Source organism: Athene cunicularia (assembly GCF_003259725.1).
Source record: "Athene cunicularia isolate RWA chromosome 1 unlocalized genomic scaffold, athCun1 chr1_part2, whole genome shotgun sequence".
Lineage (NCBI taxonomy): Eukaryota > Metazoa > Chordata > Aves > Strigiformes > Strigidae > Athene > Athene cunicularia.
The window spans coordinates 18175860-18198142 of NW_020799092.1; the positions used below are offsets into that span (position 1 = coordinate 18175860).

At 39.9% G+C, this 22283-nt stretch overlaps 1 protein-coding gene across 4 annotated transcripts in view; it reads left to right on the forward strand.

Moving 5' to 3' along the window:
- Positions 1–8699: 8699 nt before the first annotated feature.
- The window catches only part of MYBPC1 (myosin binding protein C, slow type), a 77185-nt gene continuing 63601 nt past the window's right edge, over positions 8700–22283 (forward strand). For all 4 annotated transcript variants that reach the window (XM_026868631.1, XM_026868629.1, XM_026868630.1 and 1 more), the window contains exon 1: positions 8700–8804. In XM_026868631.1, coding sequence (XP_026724432.1) covers positions 8780–8804 — 25 coding nt within the window. In that variant the 5' untranslated portion in view covers positions 8700–8779. The remainder of the gene's footprint in view (positions 8805–22283) is intronic.

The window sequence follows — 22283 nt, forward strand, 5'->3', positions numbered from 1 at the left end:
AAGACTTTTGAAATAGAAACTGGCACTGTATTCCTGTTTGTGTTGGTTTTGGCTGCTGTAGAGTTAATTTTTTTCATAGTATGTAGTATGGGGCTAAGTTTTGGATCTGTGCTGAAAACAGATTTGATAATTCAGGGATGTCTTAGTTACTGCTGAGCAGTGCTTACACAGAGCCAAGGCCTTTTCTGCCTCACACCACCCACCAGCAGCAGGCTGGGGGTGCACAAAAAACTGGGAGGACCCACAGCCAGGACAGCTGACCCCAACTGACCACAGGGATATTCCATGCCATATGATGTCATGTTCAGCATATATATCTGGGGGAAGAAGAAAGAAGGTGTGATGACATTTGTCTTCCCAACTAATAGTTAACCTGTGATGGAGCCTTGCTTTCCTGGAGATGGCTGAACACCTGTCTGCCAATGGGAAGTGGTGGATGAATTCCTTGTTTTGCTTTGCTTACAGGGTGGCTTTTGCTTTACCAATTAAATAGTCTTTAACTCAACCCATGAGTTTTCTCACTTTTACGCTTCGGATTCTCTCCCCCATCCCACTGCGGGGAGTGAATGAGTGGCTGCGTGGGGTTAAACCATGACATTAAAGACAATAGGTGTTCACAAATGAAGCTAGGATGCTGCCACCATGTTCCTGTCATTCAGCTGTACTAAGTATGTTACACACAAGTTGACATTTGTAGTGCAGTAAGGGAGTATGCCATTCCTTTCATTACATAATTACATAGGAAGATGGTAAATCTTCAGCATCCATCTTGTTCAAGGGGAACCACAAAGTTATGAGGACTGGTCAGGCTCATAGAGCAAATGATGAAAACTGAATAACCCTCATTGAAGGTGAAGGTCTCCACAAAAGCAGAGATTCATAGCTAATTATTGCAGGTTTGCTTTGTGCTCCCAGTGGATGGTGTTGCCTTTTCAGTTATGCCCCCCTGCAGCTCATGTTCACTCTCCTCAGTGATTCAGTGGGACCCCCCAGTGGGTTGCTGGAGGTTGAGAGGAATTTTATTTCTTTTTCATCCCATACAAAGGAGAAAACATTTGGATAAATTACAGAAAAAATTATCTCCACACAACAGATAGTTTTGGAATTAAGAAATCAGTATGCATTACTTCACAGGTATCTCAATTACCTTCCAGAATAGGAAGCGGATGCTTATAAACTGTGGACCTCGGACACAGCAAGAGTATAATTTCCTGTTAAACCTAACACTATGTGTGTGTAGGTTGCAGCTAAGAGGGACAGTCCCACTCCCCTGCTGTGCCTGTGCGGTTCCTCTGCCTCACACTTAGCAATCACAGGGCTGCTAGAGAGTATTGCTTCACCAAACTAAGCCAGCAGAAATAAAGTATCTCCAGCTCCAAACGAGTAGGATTCACTCAGATCAGTACGCTGAAGCAACTCACCCTGTGTAATCACTAGGTGCAGCACAGAGAAAGGAACAAGGCTTCCTGGCTGAGGGAGGAGGAAGAGAGAAAGGAGGGGAGAAGGGGCCCATCCTGTCAGCAGCAGTCTGCAGCAGCACTGGATTGCACATATCAGGAAACAATACCATTAACATGGCAAATTAGCCCAGTGCGTTATACTGTTGTAATTATACTGGAGGTATGCTAAGAACAAGTGATATAAGAGATAAAAGGTAGTACCAGCTCCAGAACTTGATACTTTTTATTCCATCTATTTATATGCAGCAATACTTTTTAGCCATTGTAAATAGTGAAAATATATCATAGTAGCAACAGAAATTAAGGTTCTATTGTGCAAACAGGTACCAATACACACTCCATAAGCTCTCTAAGGAAACAAAGAAGTTATGATGATAGCTACAGGGTAAAAGAAGGGGTTATGAAGTCCACAATGAAAGAACCCTACAAAGAAAGAACTGAGATATGCCCAAGTTAAGGAAGCTACTTATGATGATGTGTATGAACTCCTTTGGACATCTGGGAATTGCATGTATTTCTGTTAAGTACTTTCATAGAGTGATCATTATGTAGTGAGGGTGACTGGTGGCAAACTGAATGGGAACAGCCACTTTGACATTTCCAAGCTATCATATAAAGTGAATTTCAAAGTTTTATTTTCACTCTCTTCATGGTTGGGACTTGGATGCTTTTCTTTGAATGCTAATGAATTGTGACCCTTGGATTTACATCATTCAGCCTGAATCATTGAAATATTTATTTATCTCTATGAACTATTAAAATTTTTAAGACTGCAATATTTAAAATTCTAAAGGAGACCAAATTAAGATTTTTAATATCAATGCATTACTAATACTTTTGTTTGGAGGCTTGTGACAAATTTATCATAGAAGACTGGTATTGTATAAGCACTAATCACAAACTCTGCCTCTGTCATTGCATTAATTCTAAAATTGTCTCAGAAATACTAATCAAGGTTACTTGGAATCCCCTGTGCTAACGTTTCCCATAATACAGGATGTGCATCTTTGGGTACAAGAGGTACCTGCAGAATTTTGACACCAGAACATGCTAATTGTAACCGGTAGAAAAGCAGACTTGGAAAAAAAAAAAATAATAATTGGGGAAAATCCGTGCTATTACTGTGATAGTTATGGATTTCAGGAATTTACAGGGCTAAATTTCTACAGGCATGTTTTTGAAATTCTGCAGACTTCTAATAAAATAGATCAAATGTATTGAAAATAATTTGGATTTAATTAATCAAGTTCAATGTTGAAATGCTATATTCACATCAGAAAACACAAAAAATGCAATTCTAAGAGAGAACCTGAGATCAGAGTCCTAGGTTTATAATGATGAAGGGGCATCTTCCTCATCCCAAACCTCATTGGCCAGTGCTGGAGAAACCATACCAGCGTGATACATCATAATCTGCTGGGACAAATCATGTGCTCTTTGTAAACTGCTGAGGTAAATCTCACATGCTTAATGAACAGATCAAATCAGGGCTGAAGAAACTTCTGTTTGATATACTGCATCAGGCATTCACAATTAGACAGATTTCAGTACGATGAGCATGTAAACCCAGCATGAGTTTTGCTTACCTAGGCATAGCTCAAGTGAGGAGCTGCTCCCAATTTCACCTGTGGAAGTAACAACAAAAATCTGGGCTGTAATGTCTCTCCTCTCCTGGCTGCAGGGTCCTCTTTCAAGTTTCCTCTTAAAAACAGAGTGAAATGAGCTCTGGCTCTCTTGAAGTCAGTGGCAAAATTCCCATCACTTTTCCTTTCTTACCAACCCTCATCTTAATTTTTTATGACTAATCCGGCCAAGCAGTTGACAGAAAGAAGCTGCTCTCCTTCCTCGTCCTGCCGTTTTGCCTGCTGCCCTGACCTAGGGACTAGCTCTTGACTTTGGTGCTGAGTGCCTCAGTGCACTGGAATTTACTGTCAGAAAGGAAACACTCCAACTGCTATAGGACACCACAGGGCTTACACAGTAATGTCACCCTTTGGGTCATTGTAAGGCAAAAGGTAAAGTTGACAAGTGGTGTTTATCTGTCAACGACATCTTGTACATGCCTTGAAGTGTCTCCAAGCCGACTGTCTCAGAGAAAAAAAATGCAATCTAGACTTTAAAGTTTAATCTTCTCTCGTCTTGCCACATAGAGTAAGAGCCCATTTGTGGATGCTACATCTATACAGAAAGTATTTCTCATCACTTCTCAACCAAGGTCATGTCTCTTTCACATGGCAGAAAAGTAGAGTGCATGCCTTTTTTCCTGGCAGGTCTACAGTTCAAGTCTGTGATTAAACTGAGCTGGCCAGGTAAATCCTGGTGCCTTTCATCAACACCAATAAGTTCAGCAAAGATGTCAGACAAGGACTGCCTTCACAAATTAGATGGGTGCAGCATTCTTCCATGCTGAGGTACTTCCCTCTCACAAAAGTAGAAGTTGTGCATTTTTTGATCGTACATTTTTAGTCTTCCACTTGCCAGCATGGTAGAAATTGAAATTATTTGCACTGCAGATTAAGGGTGATATCAAAAGAAATAAATTCACCAACATCTATAATGTCCTATTTTAAATAGAGTATGTGGCAAAGGCAGAATCTGAGCACAAAATGATGTCACTATGATGCCATTATGTTGTGGACACAGAGAACAGGATTTTCAGGCCTTGTGCCTGGTGGGAGAGGATGTGGGACTTGAATGGGGCTTGGGCACTGTCATGCCTCATTCCAGTATCCTTCTGGAGAAGCACGTTTATGGGTTCCCCCTGACAGGAGACAAGGCTTCATCTGCTGCTGCTTCTTATCCATCATTCTTGGGGCTCAGTAAATAACTTTCCTAGAGTCTCCAAAGCTCTCAATATTAAAACTGATGAAAAATTGTTTTCTGTTATGTACGATTTCAAAACTTTGAATTTGTTATTAGTACAGGATGAAGATGCTGTTTATTTTTAAATGAAAACACATAGACAAACCAGCATTTCAGGGTTATTTCCAGATTTTGTACTGTGTGGACTGGGAATCCTTTCCCATTGTCATCTGAACTGATCGTTTGTGCTCAGCATTCTTATTCCAATAGATCGGCTTTTCTTAATATCAATAAAACCTTGAAGTGGAAAATTCTGAAATAGAATCATGGAATATCTTTAGTTGGAAGGGCCCATATGGATCATCAAATCCAACTCCCTGCTCCTCACAGGACTACCTAAAACTAAATCATGATTAAGAGTGTCATTTGGTTAAATAGTTTGGTTAAAGATTTGTCTCTGAGCTCTTCTGGGAACGTCCTGATCCTTTGGCTTGGTGACAAGATTAAGATTTTTCTTTGGTAACAAAGAGACAGTGACTTACTAGAATAGAGACTGAAGTGAGAGAGTTCAGTCCTAGGAATAGCAGCAAATATGAAGTTATGGATGCAGATCTAGCAGCTGCGAGAGCAAATAAGGGCCTTGGATGTTTGACCAAGGGAATTTATTAAAAACAGATGAGAGAGAATGATTTAATTATCTGATGCCTTGGTTAGCTGCTGTTTGGAAATTGCTCAAGGAGTTGAAGAGAGTTAAAATAGGATACACATGTTTTGGAAAGAGACCATAGAAGATTAACTGGGGCGGGCATGAAAGGGAAAGGCTCAGAGAGCTTAGCGTGTTTGGCCCCTGAGGTGGCTGAGAAGAGTGCTTACAGTGGTACACAAAAGCCATACTGTGATGAGAATAAATTTTGGTCAGAAGACTTTCACTTTATGGAAGGGCAAAATACAAGGTCACAAGCCAACTTGAGTGTGCACAGGTTGGGTGGATGAATAATTGTGTGTTTAGACATCTCTGTGATGATATCTCAGGTACACTGAGATATCCCAGTCTAAATCTACCCCAGTGGCATCTTTTTTAATACCATTAAAGATTATGTTACAGTAAAGCTGCAACACTGCATTTTTTTATCAGAGTAAAAGAGAACATAACATGAAATGCAATGAATGATACAAGCATAATGTAAGGGTGGAAAAGAGTGAAAGAATAAGCAAATTTTCAGATGCTTGCTACTCCACAGCTTCAATTTGATACATGCAGTTGAAGAGCCTTTTGCTTGCACTCTCGGCTGGCCTTTACAAAACAAAGACCTCAAGAAACACACATCCCTCCACATGCTACAAAGGCACCTATAGTATTTCATGACTTTTTTCTACTCATAGACTATCTTCTTCCCTTGCTGCCTAGCAGAAGTTGTAGAGCCAATTTAGTTTTTCTAGATACATCTATACCTGCAAATAAAGCAGGGCAGGCATGGGTTCAAGTGTCATCCTGTGCTTATCCATGCTGGGGGATGGTTAGCATGCTCCCTAGTACCATTTTGGCTCAGGTCAGGTAGCACTCTCTCACCTGCCTAAGCCTAGCTCAGGCACATGCCAGCAACCATTCCTTGTGGAGATTTTTGCTACAGTCTCCTGGTTTTGGGTAGAGAAGGAGTTTTGCCATGTGGATGAGAACCACACACAGAATCACAGAATCATCTAGGTTGGAAAGGACCCTGGAGATCATCTAGTCCAACCTCTCCCCTAGCACAGTTCCCACCTACAGCATATCCTTAAGCTCCAAATCGACCCTACTCTTGAACACCTCCAGGGATGGGGACTCCACCACCTCCCTGGGCAACACATTCCAACGCCCAACAACCCCTTCTGGAAAGAAATGCTTCTTAATATCTAGTCTAAACTTTCCCTGGCACAACTTGAGGCCCTTCCCTCTTGTCCTGTCGCTTTCTACCAGGCTAAAGAGGTTCATCCCCAGCTCTCTGCACCCTCCTTTCAGGTAGCTGTAGAGGGTGATAAGGTCTCCCCTCAGCCGCCTCTTCTCCAGACTAAACAATCCCAGTTCCCTCAGCCGCTCCTCACAAGACCTGTGTTCCAGACCCTGCACCAGCTCTGTTGCCCTTCTCTGGACATGTTCGAGTCATTCAATGTCCTTTTTGTAGTGAGGGGCTCAAAACTGAACACAGTCATTGAGGTGCGGCCTCACCAGTGCCGAGTACAGGGGTGAGATCCCTTCCCTGTCCCTGCTGGCCACGCTATTGCTGACACAAGCCAGGATGCCATTGGCCTTCTTGGCCCCCTGGGCACACTGTTGGCTCCTGTTCAGCCGGCTGTCAATCAGCACCCCCAGGTCCCTCTCTGACTGGCAGCTCTCCAGCCACTCCTCCCCAAGCCTGTAGCGCTGCTGGGGGTTGTTGTGGCCCAAACACACTTTCAGTTGGCCTCTGGGTCAGTGAGTGGTCTCAGTACAGATTTATTTAGCAGTATAAGCTATTCTATGAGCTAGATTCTGTCTTCTTGAATATCCCTCTTCCTCTTCCTGTAAAGGAAAGCCTTTAAAGCTGTAAAGATAAGCACTGGTTTCCAATCTTTTCTCACCATGAGATTGCAATGGAGGTCCTCTCTAACCCATCCAGTGCTGGACTGTGACCATATTTAATCCTCTTTGTATTAACAGAAATCTCCAGACACGTAGTTCTCAGCACCAATTGGCACATGATGGGTGAAATGCAAAGCAAACGGTCTTTACGTCCTACAAGGGGCCACTAAAGAAACACCATCTGGAAAGCATCAGCAGTTGCTCTTCATCCCCTTCCAGTTCCAGCCATCACAGTGTTCAGTCCTTGGATGTGAGTAGAAGAAAGTGGAACAATAAAAAATGATTTCTGCAGTGTTATTAGGATCGTTCAGGCACCGATTCCCTGCTGCCACCACACTAGTACACCGAGAGACAAAATCCCCAGTGTCCTATTCAAGGTAGCTCTTCGTTTGTTTTCCAGGGACAGAAATTATTTCAGAGATATAAGGAGATTTACCTAGATAGTGGTATGAAACAAAGGAGGAAAATAGCTTTAATATTCCTTGTTTAGGTTCTTGTAGGCAGGGGTCTTGCCTTTCTCTGTATTTTATAGGCATATGAATCAGTCAAATAATAGAACACCAAAATGCATAGAGCAGAAAGAGCCAGTCTGGTCTTTTAAAAAAAGCATTGAAATGTCTACCCCCTATAAAATATCTAAATAGCCAGAAAACAACCAATTGTAGAGGAAAGAATCATACACTGGCTACAGGATAAACAGGCACATGACCACTATTCTGTCCTATTCAAAAGACATAAAATATGTTTTCCATAACATTTGGGTGTATTTAGACACTGAGCATTCTGTCTAGTAACCTGGTTCTTATTGATAATGTGATAATGATATGAAAATGTGTTTTAACAGCATTAAACCCTTGAGGACCACTTCATCTCTAGCACCAATCACTACAGTTTTGTCTCAAAATCCTAAAAGAGTGTAAGAAAATAAATATTTGTATCCCCTGATTAACTTAACCTGTATTTCTATTGCCTACATATTCATAGTTTAAGTAGGAGTTTAAGAGGAGGGTAGCCTGGTGGCTTAGTTTAGTGGCTTGGTGAATGTGCTACAGATAGGATTTCCATTCCTTCTGTCTGGTTTCCTGGCTTGGCAAAGGCAAGGAGTGTTGCATGTCCTGGATGAGTGGAAAAGAATATCTCATCTCTCAGCAGTGACCTCTCCAGTTAATGAGGTAGCAGTGCTGAAAGGCTCACTATAGTCTCTACTGAAGCCAAAATGAGGATGGCTACAGGGAAAGAACCCAAGAAAGTGTAGGAAATGTAAACAGAAGGGAGATATGGAGGAGGGTCTTCACTGCTCCAGACAGAAACACAATAATCCTTTTTTCTTCTTTAATACTGCAAGGTACTCTACTTCTCACTCCATCTTTGCATACCACTTTCTCTTAAAGAAAGGAAATGAAGTTTCACTGCAGGCATACTGTCTATACTTATTTGTCTCTTTTATGTTGTGTGAAAAGGTGTAAATGTATACAGGTAGTTCCTGTAAGTTCTGCAGGTAGAAGGTTCTCTTTAATAGCGTGGCAGTCACTTTTTCAACCTCTATCTGCATGTGCATGTATGTCTGCATGTTGCAGAGAGAGACACAGAGAGCGAGTGGTGTGGCTGTATTTAGAAAGTTATAGATGTTCTCATCAGCCTCATGCAATGCAGCAGAGATTCCTTCCAAAAGCCAAGGGAGCAGAGGCTGCAGACAACAGATGTGAGAGGGGTTCCCATAACTGTCAATTTTCAAAGTGTTTGCATTGAAAAGAGAGGAGGTGCTATTTTGACTGATATTTCAGTCGCAGTATATAAAGCAGAGGAATTCTTCTTACCCTCTGCTTGTCATACTGATACACTCTCAGCTGGACTTGGGGCTACTACTTACTGCATCCGAAAGCCTGAAACTCACTGGGAATAAAGAATTCTTGTAACAATGCCGGAACCCACCAAGAAAGATGGTAAGCATAACAAATACTGCCTGAACGATTCTTAATTACAGGAATTATGAGTACACATACATACAAAACACCTTTTAGACCATCTTGCATATTTCAGCAACAAATAATATCTGAGAGTGATAGCTGTGTAACAGCATTATATCGCTGCAGACCACTGATCCTTTTAAACTAAGAAATTACTTCCAGGTAGGGATATAGCACAAAACTGCATTGGCCTCCAACTATTTTAGACAATAAACAGTGCCTTTGCAGAGATACTGAGAAACTGCTTGATCGGGCAAATGCTGTACACTTTATAGACTGCCAGATTTTTGTAGTGCAGTTAGTGATTTCTCTGTAGCTAAGATATACAGACTCTGGGAAATGGGGAATAAGCATTTCTTATGGTTTAAGAAGTCAGAATGTTTATATGTTTTTCATAAAGTATTGTAAGTTATTGAATAGAAAGGATGTGTTCATGAAACAGTTTTAAGGTTCTGATGAAAATATATTCTATATGTCTAATGCATAGGGGAAGTTTTCCTGTACAGGTCAAACTGGAATGATACATTTTGCCACGCTACAGAAATTATTATTTTATGTTTCAGAGGATAGTTAAAGGCAGTAATACTGGCCCCTTTTGTGATACTATTACGTTTATAGCAAAGAAACTGAGTATGTAGTCTGCTAGTGAGATATAGAATTGCCCATTGGAGGCTGCCTGAACAGGTGTAAGTTGTTCAGGATCGTAACTTTTTAAAGCTAGCATTTATTTTTTACTATTTTGAAATTATTAAGCTAAATAAGCTTCTTATATTTTTATGACTTCTATAGTCCTTCTTTTATTTTTCTTTCAAATTTAGATGTTTTGTTAAGAATTTTTGATGATCATTGTTTAACACTGGCAATATACATAGCTTCTGCAAAGCCATATAAGAGTAAACTGTATTTGCTTTGCAAACGTTGGCAAACAACAGGTATACAGACAGATTCCCTGATGCATTCCAAAGTGCAAAATGGAGTTTAATCTTAAAGATAATCTTGTGGAAAGTATAGAAGTCATTAAATGGCATTTATTTCCCATCAATACTGAGCAATCTGATAGGCCCATGTGTGTAGTCGGAACAAGTACATTTGATTTAACACTGACCTATCAATAGCATCTCATTTGTTTTAAAAGTCTTTTTGAAATATTTCATGGTTTTGTGGAAGGCAGGAGCAGAGCAACTATCAGGAGCATTAGTTTCAGCACCTTGTTGGGATGGGGGCATATGAAAACTAAATTTTTTGCAAGACTGAGTCTTAAGCAAGTAGTGTTGACAGACCAAAGTGATCACTTTACTTACTGGCCCTCCTTAGGGCTTGAGGACAATGATGGATGAAATATCCTTCTGAAAATAGCTACACCAAGTGCACGTATTAATACAAGAGACTAATCCTCTATATCAAACCTAGAGCCAAGCCCTTTCTAGAGTGTCTTATTTGTAATTCAAATGATTTACGCATGTATTAAGTGTCCTTTTTATTTGATCTGTTATTTGACTGGATATTACACAGTTTATTCAGAATGCATTCTGAGGCTGCCAACAAAAAAAAAAAAAAAGAAAAGTTTCTGCACTTTCAAAAGATATGTGCTTAGCGAAAATTTGTTAGGAGGCTCATGTTTCTAAAAATTATTATTCTGTTTAAGACTAGATTGTTTCAACGATGTTCTTACAAGGCAGTGATTACAAATGGAGCTCCGTGGTTGTGTTGTTACAAAATAAATTTAGCAACTCTGAACAACGTTATATTGACAGTGGAATAAATGTGATTTTTGATGAGTCAGTGTTCAGGAACATAAAAAATATTGAAGCCTTCTGTACTGATAGAGCTAGAGTTCACAAGTAGTAATGAGCTCTGGAAAAGTGATACATACAGGTGGTACTCTGGTTGTTCCTTGTTGCACCCAGCTTATTTGCAGTCAGTAGATCAGGGTGACAATAGGTTTATCTTATTTTACTTAAGAGATTATCTGCTTCCTGAAGATTTATCATTGATCAAGAACTCACCTGAGCTGGTGGCAGTACTGGTATAGTAAGTACAAATACTTACTACATTAGTGGCAGGAGTATTCGGTATGAATAATAGCACAATAACACTGCTACTGCTCATACTAGCCCCACCAGCAAGAATTCAGAGTCTCATGTGTCCATCAAATGCCGTTCTCAAGGTAATTTCCAAGGTGTGAAGGACTGAAGGTAATTAATTAATGAAGATGAATCTTGGACTGACTACATTCTGGAAGGACTCTGAGAAACCTTTGGGGAACTTCCTGGTGGACTACAATAGAAAGCAGAGAAAAAAAGAGGCTTAAGACTTCTGCATCACATGGGCACCTAAAGAGTATTCTGACATTTCCAAAATAAGGCATTTACATGAATGATCCCATACTCATTCTCATAGGTCCTGCCAGTTAAAAACAGCACACACAGGAGAAAGCAGCTGACAAATCAGAAAGTGGCTAACACTCGAAGTTTAAGAAATCTCAGCTTTGCTGTCTCTGAAGTACAGCTAGATTTTTCAGAGGTAGTACTGTAGCAAACTCCCAGGCTTTTTTCAGGCCAAATTCTCTTTGAGCTATTTTAAGATTATTAGATTACCAAAGTAAGAAATTTTCCTGACTTGATGAGAGTGTAGCCTCACAATGTGCTCTTAACAAATAGGATCACCAAATCAAACACACCACTCAACTTAGAGAGGGTTGCTGGAGCACTTCAGCCTGATGGAATTTGTCACTGTGAACAGGCTTCCATGACTAACGATTTAAGGCCTTTATAGTACTAAAAAGTCAAAGTCCTATGTATTTCATCAGCTGTGGCCTGTTTGAAGGTTATGGTCATGCTGTTGTGAGATGGTTTTGTTTTAGCCTGTTCAAAATTTCATATTCGCAAGGTGAAGTTTGCATCGATGGGTTAACTGATCCCGGTGGATGTCTACGATAGAACTGCAATACCAAAGACCTTTACCAGTACGTTTAAATTTAACAGCCTTTAATTTTCCTGGTGACTAATAAAAAAATAACCCTCCCTCATATAATTACTTCCTGTAATTTATTGTAATCACTCAGTCAGTCGTTCCTCTCCTCCCTTTCCTTTAACCAATATTCATAATAAGAGCTGCCCATTAATTAGGTGCCCTCTTAAACTGTCACAGGCCACGGCATTTGGATATGCTTTTTGTAAATGTGCCAAGTCTCTCAAGAGCAACCGTTTCAAACTATTTGTGGGCATCATCCCACAGGGACAGGTGCAAGTCAGTCACCAGTAGGCAGCTCTATAAATTTGCCTTATTTATTCTCCCCAATCTAGGAAATATATCATGGCCATAAATTAAGCGACCATTCAAAATTTTAAGCCAAAGAATTTATCCGCTGTCTGCCAACTTCATTTTCGAAGGGTTTGCAAGCTCTGTTTGAATACTGCCTGGAGCATCCACATGTTGGCAAGGAATCAAAATTAAAAATCAGTGTGTCTACTTTAGACAGTGTTTTAGGTTTGTTGGTTTTTTTTTGTTTTTTTTTTCCTCTATAAACAGCATAGATGTAAAAGTTGTGAAGAAAACTATGTGCATATGTTGTCCATTAGAAGGAATGGACATGAAGCAATTTGTGAAAGGTGGTAAACAGATATATCAGTAGAAACCCCTTTGGAGATAGGGTGACAGCCCAGCTGAAACAGCCTTTACTTCTATTGGCTTTTAAACAGGACTGGTTTTGTTTCATTGCATGATTCTTCTATGATTATATTTGCATTATTTTTATAATACTTAAAACAATATCATGTTTTAAATACCACGGTGTATCAAGATAATAGGCACTGTCAGCTAGTCATGTAAATCATATAAGTAGACAGTAGGGCAGCTTTCTAGTGGGAAATGAATCCCAGTATCAAGGTTGGGTAAGAGTTAATTGAAGTAAGATTTCTTTTACCGTCATGTTTTCAAGGTTAGACAATTTTTCGAGGTGAAAAATGTTAAATGGAAATTCTGCTTTGGTATATGGATTTGGCTTGTGTCAAAATTAACATCGATGATGGAAAATTTTCCTGAAAATTCAAGAACCCAGCATGTGAACCTTGTATAACATTGCTTAGTGCTTTCCATGCGGAAGATTGGACCTGTATAATCATTTTATTATGGCTCCAAACTGAGTAGTGCAGCTGCTGCTGTCCTTGCTGCAGACATACATGCTTCACTGAGGCAAAAGAAAAGCATACAGACATCCATCTTCTGGCACCATCATTGCCTCTCTGTGGGACTGACTGTAAAATGCATTCCCATTATTTCTAACTACCTTCGGTCTTGGAGCCAAATCACACTCAAAGTTAGGCCCATAAATACCATTTCCAAACACTGTATTGAAGTCACAGTTAAATGAGTTTTGGTGGATGAGGGAAGGTGGAAACCCTAACCCTTATTTTTCTCTCAATTCTGTAGAAAGTTTCTCTTCAGCACCTTTGACTATTAAATTTAAAGCCCTAGCAAAAGGAAGACCCAACTCTTGCAATTAGATCTGCTAGGTGGGCCCACTCCCACCCTGAGCCCTGTGGAGCAGTGTCCTCCTGCACAGATCTTGTTGCACAATGGGAATTCAGTCGTTCTTAGACTGACTTTGCCCTCCCATTGCTAATTTCCAAGTGTTGCTCCCATACTTACTTCTGAGATACCAGAGCATCTACATTTATTCTTTGACCTTCCACTTCCACTGCTCCTAAGTTTAAGACTACTTTTCCAATCAGATTACTTTGATTGAAAAAAACCCTACACTGGCAAAGAAAAATCCCCAAACTTGATTTATTTTGGAGTTTTTACGTTTTGCTTTATTATGGTGTAAATTGAAAAGACTACATTGATTTTTTTTCTTATACAATGCATTGATTTTATTTTAATACTAGTGTAGGAGGATAATGCAAGATTGATCTGGGTTACTGTTGTTCTTACTTGAGTTGAAAAGCATATCCACCCTGTGCAGAAAGCAGTGCATCTATGCACAGGAAAAATATTTAATATTGTCACACTAACATAAAAAACTCATTTGATTTAGGAGGAAAGCAGGTCTTTCAGCAGACCACAATGTGCTTTGTACTTGGCAAAACTGAAATTAGCAAATGCTGCCTTTGTGCCTCCCTATGCTGCACCTGTTGGGAAGATAAATAAAGGACTGCTCAGTTCTTTCCCCTCATACCTCCTAAATATATCACTTTAAGAGAGCTTTAAAAAAACCAACCATGTTACAGTATCCTTCTCTTCCATGAAAAACTGCGTGAGTTTCTTCATATTGGCTTCAGGGACCTACCAAACAAGATGGGAAGGCCTGTGGTCACATAGCAAAAAAATATCAGATAGATCTGGGGAGACTTCAGTTATCAAAACATTAGTAGCTGCCACACACATTAATGGTCCTTGAAAAATATCTTGTACGACATATTTCATGTTTCATGAGGGGACATCCAGAGGGTTCCTTGAAGTGGAAGAGCAAATCAAGTTTGAAAATAAATTAGGCGGTGAAACTACCCTTGGAATGGGGCCAAATGCTAGACTCATCACTCAGGGAAAATTCAGAGATTCCAATAATTTAGAGGTCCTAATTTAATAATTGCTCTAGAGCGAGGGAAGAAAAGTTGTTTTCATCCAGACACTAATGTGGCTTTGCACTGAAAGTAAAAATCTGTAAAATAATGGAGAAAGCAAATGGATAGAATCATTAACTTCAGTTGTAATTGGAGGTTTCTCTGTCCCTCTTCAAAGAGCTTTATCTCTTGAGTCTGAGGAACTGAGCCGCTTCTTTTCTCATTGAGCCCTCTCTCCCTTCTCTCAGTCACAACTGAAGTGCTGCTTCTAGAGAGTCCAAAAAAAGGTTTCTCTTTCTCACTGCTGTTAGGGAACAAATATTTGAAGCCATTTTCCCATCATTCACTAGAGGAGTTTGATGCACTTTATGACCACTGGGAGATTTTATTCTTCTGATTTGAAGAGTTGGTATTTTAAGAATTAGGGAAGAGAGGCCTGATCTGACATGAATGTCTATGTTAGTTCACGGAAAAGTTTGATAAGTTTGCAGATGCACAAAATTCCTCATGGTCTTTATACTTCCACGGAAGATTTCTGGGTTAGGAATCAGATACCCAAATGCAAGTGTGTCAAGTGAACTAGGTGTCCCCGCTCCCACTGGAGTCACGGACGCAGGTCATTACAGGCAGTGGAGCCCAGACTGCTGCTCAGCTGACCAGCCAGCAGTTGCCTAAACATAGGTTCCTACTGCCATATGAGACGCTCTAGGATACACAGAATACCCATTTTGGGCTGGCAGATATGACTCAGAACCTATGGGAGATCTGCAACACCCGTGAGTAGCAGCTAGAAGTCAGAAGGGCATGCTACAGCATCTGAATGTCACTGATCACCTCTGTTTAAGAAAATGAAATGAGCCATAAGCAGCTATTTTATGGTGAATAAAAATCTAGTTCCATTGATTATAATGGTAGCTGGGGTTCCTAGCTCAGACCATAGACAAATTCATGTGTATTTTTCTGAGTACCTGTTGCAGAGTTATTCTCTATAATTTGTACAATTAGTGTTTAAGGTATTTCTTCAATGAGTAGGTTTGTAAGAAGACAAGGAGAGAGTTCCACTCCAGCATTATTTGCATATGATACTCAGATGCTCTCCCTCAATAACTGAGTGAGTATATCCCTCATTTTGGCCCAGATTCGCCTGAGCAGAGAAGAGTGCACTCTTCTGTAATTTGCTGGGTGCACTGATAAAAAAGGTGCTACTGCCATTCTTTTTGTTATTTGGGAGATCTAGCCGGTTTTACTTGCTTTATTTTTCATAAGAAAGAGTCAATATATTTTATTTCATGTCTGAATGATTAAGTCAACTCAAAAGTTAAATTTCTCTTTTGCATCAATGACAAGAAAGTTGCAATCCTGTTCAAATCATTAATTCCTCTTCTGCCTTTCTACTCGAGCTTACTCTCACATTGTCCAATATCTTTGTGTTGTTAGATGAATCTTATCAAGGACATTTGTAGGTATGAGTAACAAGCACTTTCTATGTCAAATAATGAAATGTTTCTGAATATATTACAATGTGTTCAACAAAACACATGTTGATTTAGGAATCTCAGTGAATTCCTATTTCTGGAATTTACTCTCCCTAATTTGTCAGGTGTGATTTTAGCTTCTCAAGCTCTCTGAACTAACAGGTGGTTCAGCCAAGATGAAGATGCTTGCAGAAGACAATGAATTAGAGTTGAAATCCAGTTCTGTGTCCAACCAGATTTTGTCCTGGAAGCTGCTCTAGCAAGCATGTTTTGGTAAAAGTTTCAGTCAACCTTCATTGCTTCCTAAGATGCTGTAGGGACAGAAAGAAAGTTCAAGAAGTATGAAGAGGTTCTGCTCAGATACCTCTCAGAACACTAAAAAGTGCAGCATTCACAACATGGAGTGGTTTCTCTCTGGCTTCCCTCCCTGTTACCTGTGTTTGTGTTGCCAATGGCATCTCCCCAGAGCAGTCAATAGGACCTAGGCTAAGCAATGCAGAATGTTTTACATTCACACGGCTTAGAACTGCCTCTTCTGAAGACCACTCATGACCACAACCCTCTACTGCTTGGCCAAGGTGGCTTTATGTGTATTTTCAGTTCAAAGTGCCAAAATAACCTGTGGTCTCTGCTGCAGTTAGCCATGGTGGTGTTAGATGTTATAGTACTGAGATGTTGCATGCCCTGCTCTCTAGTAGTGATAGGTGGCGGTTAATTTAGGATATTAAACCTCCTGGAGTAGTGTCAGAAGGTTGTTGAACAGAAAGTCAAATACGGCACAGTGTCAGAAAAGTTCCAGAATTCCAAAAAATTCACCATCCTAAAAATTGCTCCACGCTTTACCTTGGAATAAAGTTGTTTGTTTCAGGAAAGACCTTCATGAATATGATACCTTGCAAGTTAGTCAGTGCATGTGACTTCATGCAGTGCAGCGAGTTAGAGTATCAGGACACGGGTGCATGGCTGGGTGACTCATTCCCCAGCTCAGAGCCCCCCCATGTCCCATCTCTCTGTTTCCAAAAGTGTACAGGCACTGCAGCGAGAGTCCTGCTGTATCTTGCAGCAATGGAACATGTCAAGAGAGTCATTGCTCTCCCTTTCCTGGAGATTAGAAAATAGTTCTTACATAATATGCTACCCCCTGGCCCTATTACTAATTGAAAATAGCATGTGATCTACTTCTTAGGGCAGTTGTCCTCATATGTGATGGCTCCAGTGAGTTATTTTGATCAGGTGATTATTACAAAAAACTCCATTCTAATTTAATTCTCCATAGGATCAGAAGATGGTTTTAGTGAGTCTGAAAGCATTGCTCAGTAGTACCATGATGCTTCCTGAGAGGGATTTGTATTAAAAGACACACTCATCACAACTTTGCAGGCTTAGAATAACATCTTAATTTTGATCATAAATACCAAGTTGCAGTCGTACACAGACACAGATGAAGATTCCTTTTTCATACAGAATTCTGTTTTTATAAATCTTAACTCTGTGTGCATAGACATAAACTGCATAGGCTCCACTTCTTGTTATTGAACTGGACAGAACACGTTAGGTAGGGGCTGAGCTAAAGCAACTCATAAACCAGCTCAAATGGTTACTGTTTTCTTGAACAGGAGCCCTGCTTTACTCAGCCAGCATACAAATCCAGTCTGAAAGCCAATTCTAAGTTTTGTCTTCTCTCAAAGCCCTGAAGTTGTGACGAAATTAAAATGAATAGAGATGCAGATGTAACTGAGGGGCCCCAAATGAAAAGCTTACTGGTTCAGCTGATGGAGTAGGACTTACTCCTTAATACTTACCTACTCCAGTGTGCTAGTGGACTGGAAAGAGCAGTAAAACATAGCTGTTGAATTTCAACCTTTGGGTGTTTTTGTGTTAATTTTTATAACTTTCTGCCATGAGATCTTTTCCGTTCAAGAGAAATGCACAAATTATGGCATCTAGCACCAGTCCCAACTGTTCTAGAAGGAAAAAAATAATCTTCCTTTAATCAGTCTGAGCTGATTGTGCTAGTGTGGTAGGGCCTTTCACTGTTTTTCAACCTCAACTCAAACATTTAAAAACATTTGCACACCTGAATGTACACAGCATTGCATTTCTGTCCCTTTTTAACAGCTGCATTAGTTTCCATTACTGCTAAAGCATTGTTCCTAGCAAAAATTACAAAAGCCACTTATCTCTGGTAATGTGGAGAATATCTGTGGCTAGAGATATCTAGGAACAGTCACATGAGAAATGCCATGCAGATGGAGTAATTCATTGACTAATAGCTGCTGGGTCTCGTGCTGTGATATTAACATAGATAGACATGTACATGCACACTGTAGCACACTTGGCATCTTCTGTTTTTATAAGAACATAGTATCTAGGCCAAAAACCTTATTTTAGACCCAAAGAGGAGCGTAATAGCAATGGAGGCTGTGGCTGACACTCCTCCACAGATGCAGACTTCAGTGAAGGCACAGAGGGTCAGATGCCTGATGACATTTTTTCCATGGCATTCCCTTCAGCCTTACTAATCTTTCATCTAAGCTTTCCTTAGCCCTATTTTTAAAGGGGAAATCTGACCTCTGTCCTCTGCCCCTTTTTCTTTGCCCTTGTTTTGTATTTCTATGTTTGCAATGAAGGTTTCTCTCTTATCCAACAGCTTTTTTAGCCGAAGAGATAGTATATTCATTGAGCTTTGTCTATTATTCACAACAGCATCTCAAATTCATTTTGCTGTCATGCTTTGCGAGAGCTTTCTTTTATACATATCAGTTACTAATTTACTGATGCAACCCCCCACAGTTTGTCTGCAAACATTCTGCTGTGGTGTTTTCCCTAAAGGCAAAGTTAAGTGATTTTTTAAAGTGAAGATTTATAATTCTCACAGTTATCTTCATTGCTGCAGAATGAGATTGAAAGTTAGAAAATGTAACAGTATTAACACAGAGGGTTGTATGTAATTTTCTATGCCTAACACCCATGAAGGGACATGTGCGACTTCCACATACATAAATATTGCTGCACAACCCACCAAAGGTTTGCCTGGTGCCATAGGTCTTTGGAACCTTAGATCTCCTAATTTTTTACCTAGAGAAAAAGTCCTTTCTCTCCACATATGCAAAATAGTGCTAAAGGTTTTTCAATACAATGCTGAATTCCAGGCATCTGAGCGACAGTAAATATTTATATGTAGACAAGCTTACAAGAAAAAAGAAAACTCCCAAAGACAGTACATAAAATTCCCATTAAATAAGTAAGTTTCTGAGTTTTAGGGTAACTTCTGATTCTTTTAGTCTTTGACATCAGCAATAGTGCAACTCTGATACAAAGTTTTCCTGCATTTTCAGTTTTGTTTGGGTTTTTTAAAATTCTTCTCCAGACTTGATTACAAATCATTTTTGGTTGTCAGGTACTGGAATATCAGCACTCACAAAAAGTAGCAGCCCCTGAATCTTGTAGCCCGTAAATATGAGTAAACTTAGAAAGTGTATGCTATTACCCTCTTTTTCATCTTGAGTGAGTTATTTTCCACAAGCCTGACGATGGAAAATTAGCATTGGGTGAAAAATTCAGGTTGATGTAAGCAATGGCTTATTAGTGATTAGCTACTTGAAATGATGTCTAATCATCTAGGTGCCTGACAGTCTTGTGTCAGGGTTCTTCTTTACAATCCCGTTTTGTAAGACATTGTCTCTCAAGAGGAGGCCGAGTACTGAAGTGCAGATGACAGGAGAGTGCTTTTATCTGAAGGAAGTCTGAGAAGACTCTTCCTTCTTGAAAAGATCACAGAGTATCAGATTATCTGTCACCCACTGTCAAATACACTTGAAGCAAATGCTTTTCTTATTTGGTATTTGGACACAGTCATGACACAGTTGTAGTACATAATACTTTGACAAAGAGCTGATAACAGGCTCATAAATTCAGTCCTAGGGAAATTGGAACATGTGCATGTTTGCTTTTGCCCTGACCCTCAAAGAAAAGTTGACATTTCAAAAAATATGGAATGGGAATAACATTAAGTTTTCATTTTGAATTGTTGAAATATTTTCGTCTGAAGTTTGGTTAAAATGAAATCTCCCAGCACATCTCAAATGCTTCCTTGTACTTTGCTGGGATGAGTTAGATTGCATGAATTCACATCACCACAACTTTATGCTGAAGCCCTCATTTTCCCCTGAGTCAAGCTCTTCAAGTGGAATGATTTCCCACTATCCCACATGACTCTCAGGACTACCCTGAATGCACTGAAAAACAAGAGACGTAGTCCTTTGTGGAACTTGCTCCAGTTATGCAGCGCATTTGGTCCATAGTGCAATTTCCATTAAAAAATACTGCGATCGATTCCCTTGATTCAGAGTAAATTTTTCAGGATAGCTCAGCAAAACAACAATGTTGTGATTTAGGTTAAGCAGGAGCGAAGACGTTTTTCTAAATTAGGAAAATGCTTCCTGAGCTGGTTTGGAAATTATCTGGACAATCTGAAAGTAAGTTCTTCACTGGTTAAGTACTCATCTCTTGAAATAACTGCCCTTTCAACTTTATTGCTGACTTTTATCCTATAATTAGAAGTGCAACTGTCATTGAAAATATATTGTTAAATTTGAGGAATGAATTACTGTCATTCCTGAGCAGCAGTTCTTTGTTTTATGAAGTTTTTAATCCGATAACCTGGTCTGCTTTATTACGTTTTGAAGCTTTCAGAAAGGAAGTTAGCATTACTCAGTGTACTGCTATCGCTGGTATCATATTGTGTTGTGTTTTGCTTTCATTTTCCCCCTGCTTGAACTAAATGAAAATATTTATTTCCAGAGAAAAAATATTAACAAATTATTGCAAGGAAAGATAGGAAACTGATAATAAAGTCTGTCTATTGCCATACTTTTTCAAACGGGAACAAAATTTTCTGATGAGCAAATTAATTGGTTTCAGTAAATGCATAACAAAAATTAATTAGATTTGGGTTATTTAAAACAAGAATTTCACTTGGCTGGGCTTGGAGTCATCTTGAAAGCTTGTTTTTCTCATTAGCACCTGCTGCCAAAAAATCGCATTATTTTACAGGCAATTTAACACATTAAAAAAGTGTTGCAACATTTACTGAATCTAGGAACGTACGAACTATGCAGGGTTCATACATTTTGTGTCGAGGCAGAAAAGCCTGTCTCCTGAACACTGGAACTAACCAAACCTGGCTCTCTCTGGCTGTGTGTCCTTTGTCCTCGCAAATACAGACCACTCTGAATTCTGACCTGTGAGCCAGATGACTGATGTTTAAGCTGAAAGCTGAAGACAAGGATCAGACCTGCTCTGGCTCCTCCCTGCTCTGGGAAATCACAGTGATACCTGAGGCTGGGAACCCAGACAGAAAGGAGGGGGGGCACTGTCTCTGCCGTGAGCCAGCAGCGCCCCTTACGGGTCACCAGCAAATCTGACAGAGCACGGGGCTGGGATGGTGGGGTCACCCTGCTCACGGACCTTACTGGGATCTTTTCCACAGAGACTCTAAAAAAGGCAGAGTGAATACTGGCAGCTGGACTACAGCATAGTGGGAGTGCTTCTGCGGCGCTTTCACCACACCTACAGCCCCTTTTTAATCGAGCAGACACAGAAATCAGCGCTGACTGCTGAGACTAAGCAGGACTAGGGCTTTCAGGTGTGAAACTGTAGCACTAAAACTGTGAGATTGAAAAATCTGGATCAGGTATTTCAGGAGTGTTTTACTGTTGGTTTTACAACATAAAATAGGAACACTGATTCCATCCTTTAGACGTAAGCACCCACCTGGTTGCCAATATTCACACAGCCAGTTTTCTCCTTCCCCTGTTTACCAGGAGCCAGACATGTAGTACATCATGTGAAGCACCATTAAGGACCAGCTCAGATGCTTGAGGACAAGTAGGTGAGGAATACAGAAGTTCAGGATTAGGGGATCATTTCAGACTTACATTAAATTGGTAATACACAAACTGAGATGGTGCCATAACACAGGAAAGTTTGAGACTTTCTATCATTGAGCTACCATTAGTAGGAAGAAGCTGTCTCTGGGTGAAATTTCCAGTTTTCATTATGCAAATATTATGCGGAAAATGCCTACTAAGAATTTTTTTCAGTGCCATTTGCGGTTGCATACACCTCATTTTATAAAAAGTTTTGCAATGATAGCTCAAAATAAAATGTTTTTATTTCCAAACATGGAAATAACACATCAAGATGTGGAATAAAAGATAAATCAATATAGACACAAGCAGACTCAGGCCTGGATATTTTTTTCAACGGCTTTGTAGGTACAGCTGTGCTGAGAAAACCTCATAAAGATACAGGTATGATGGCAAACTGAATTACCTTATCAGCACAAGTCACTTTGTCATGCACTAAAACACATTTCAAGCAAAATACTTTTGCTATATAGATGGTGTATTGAG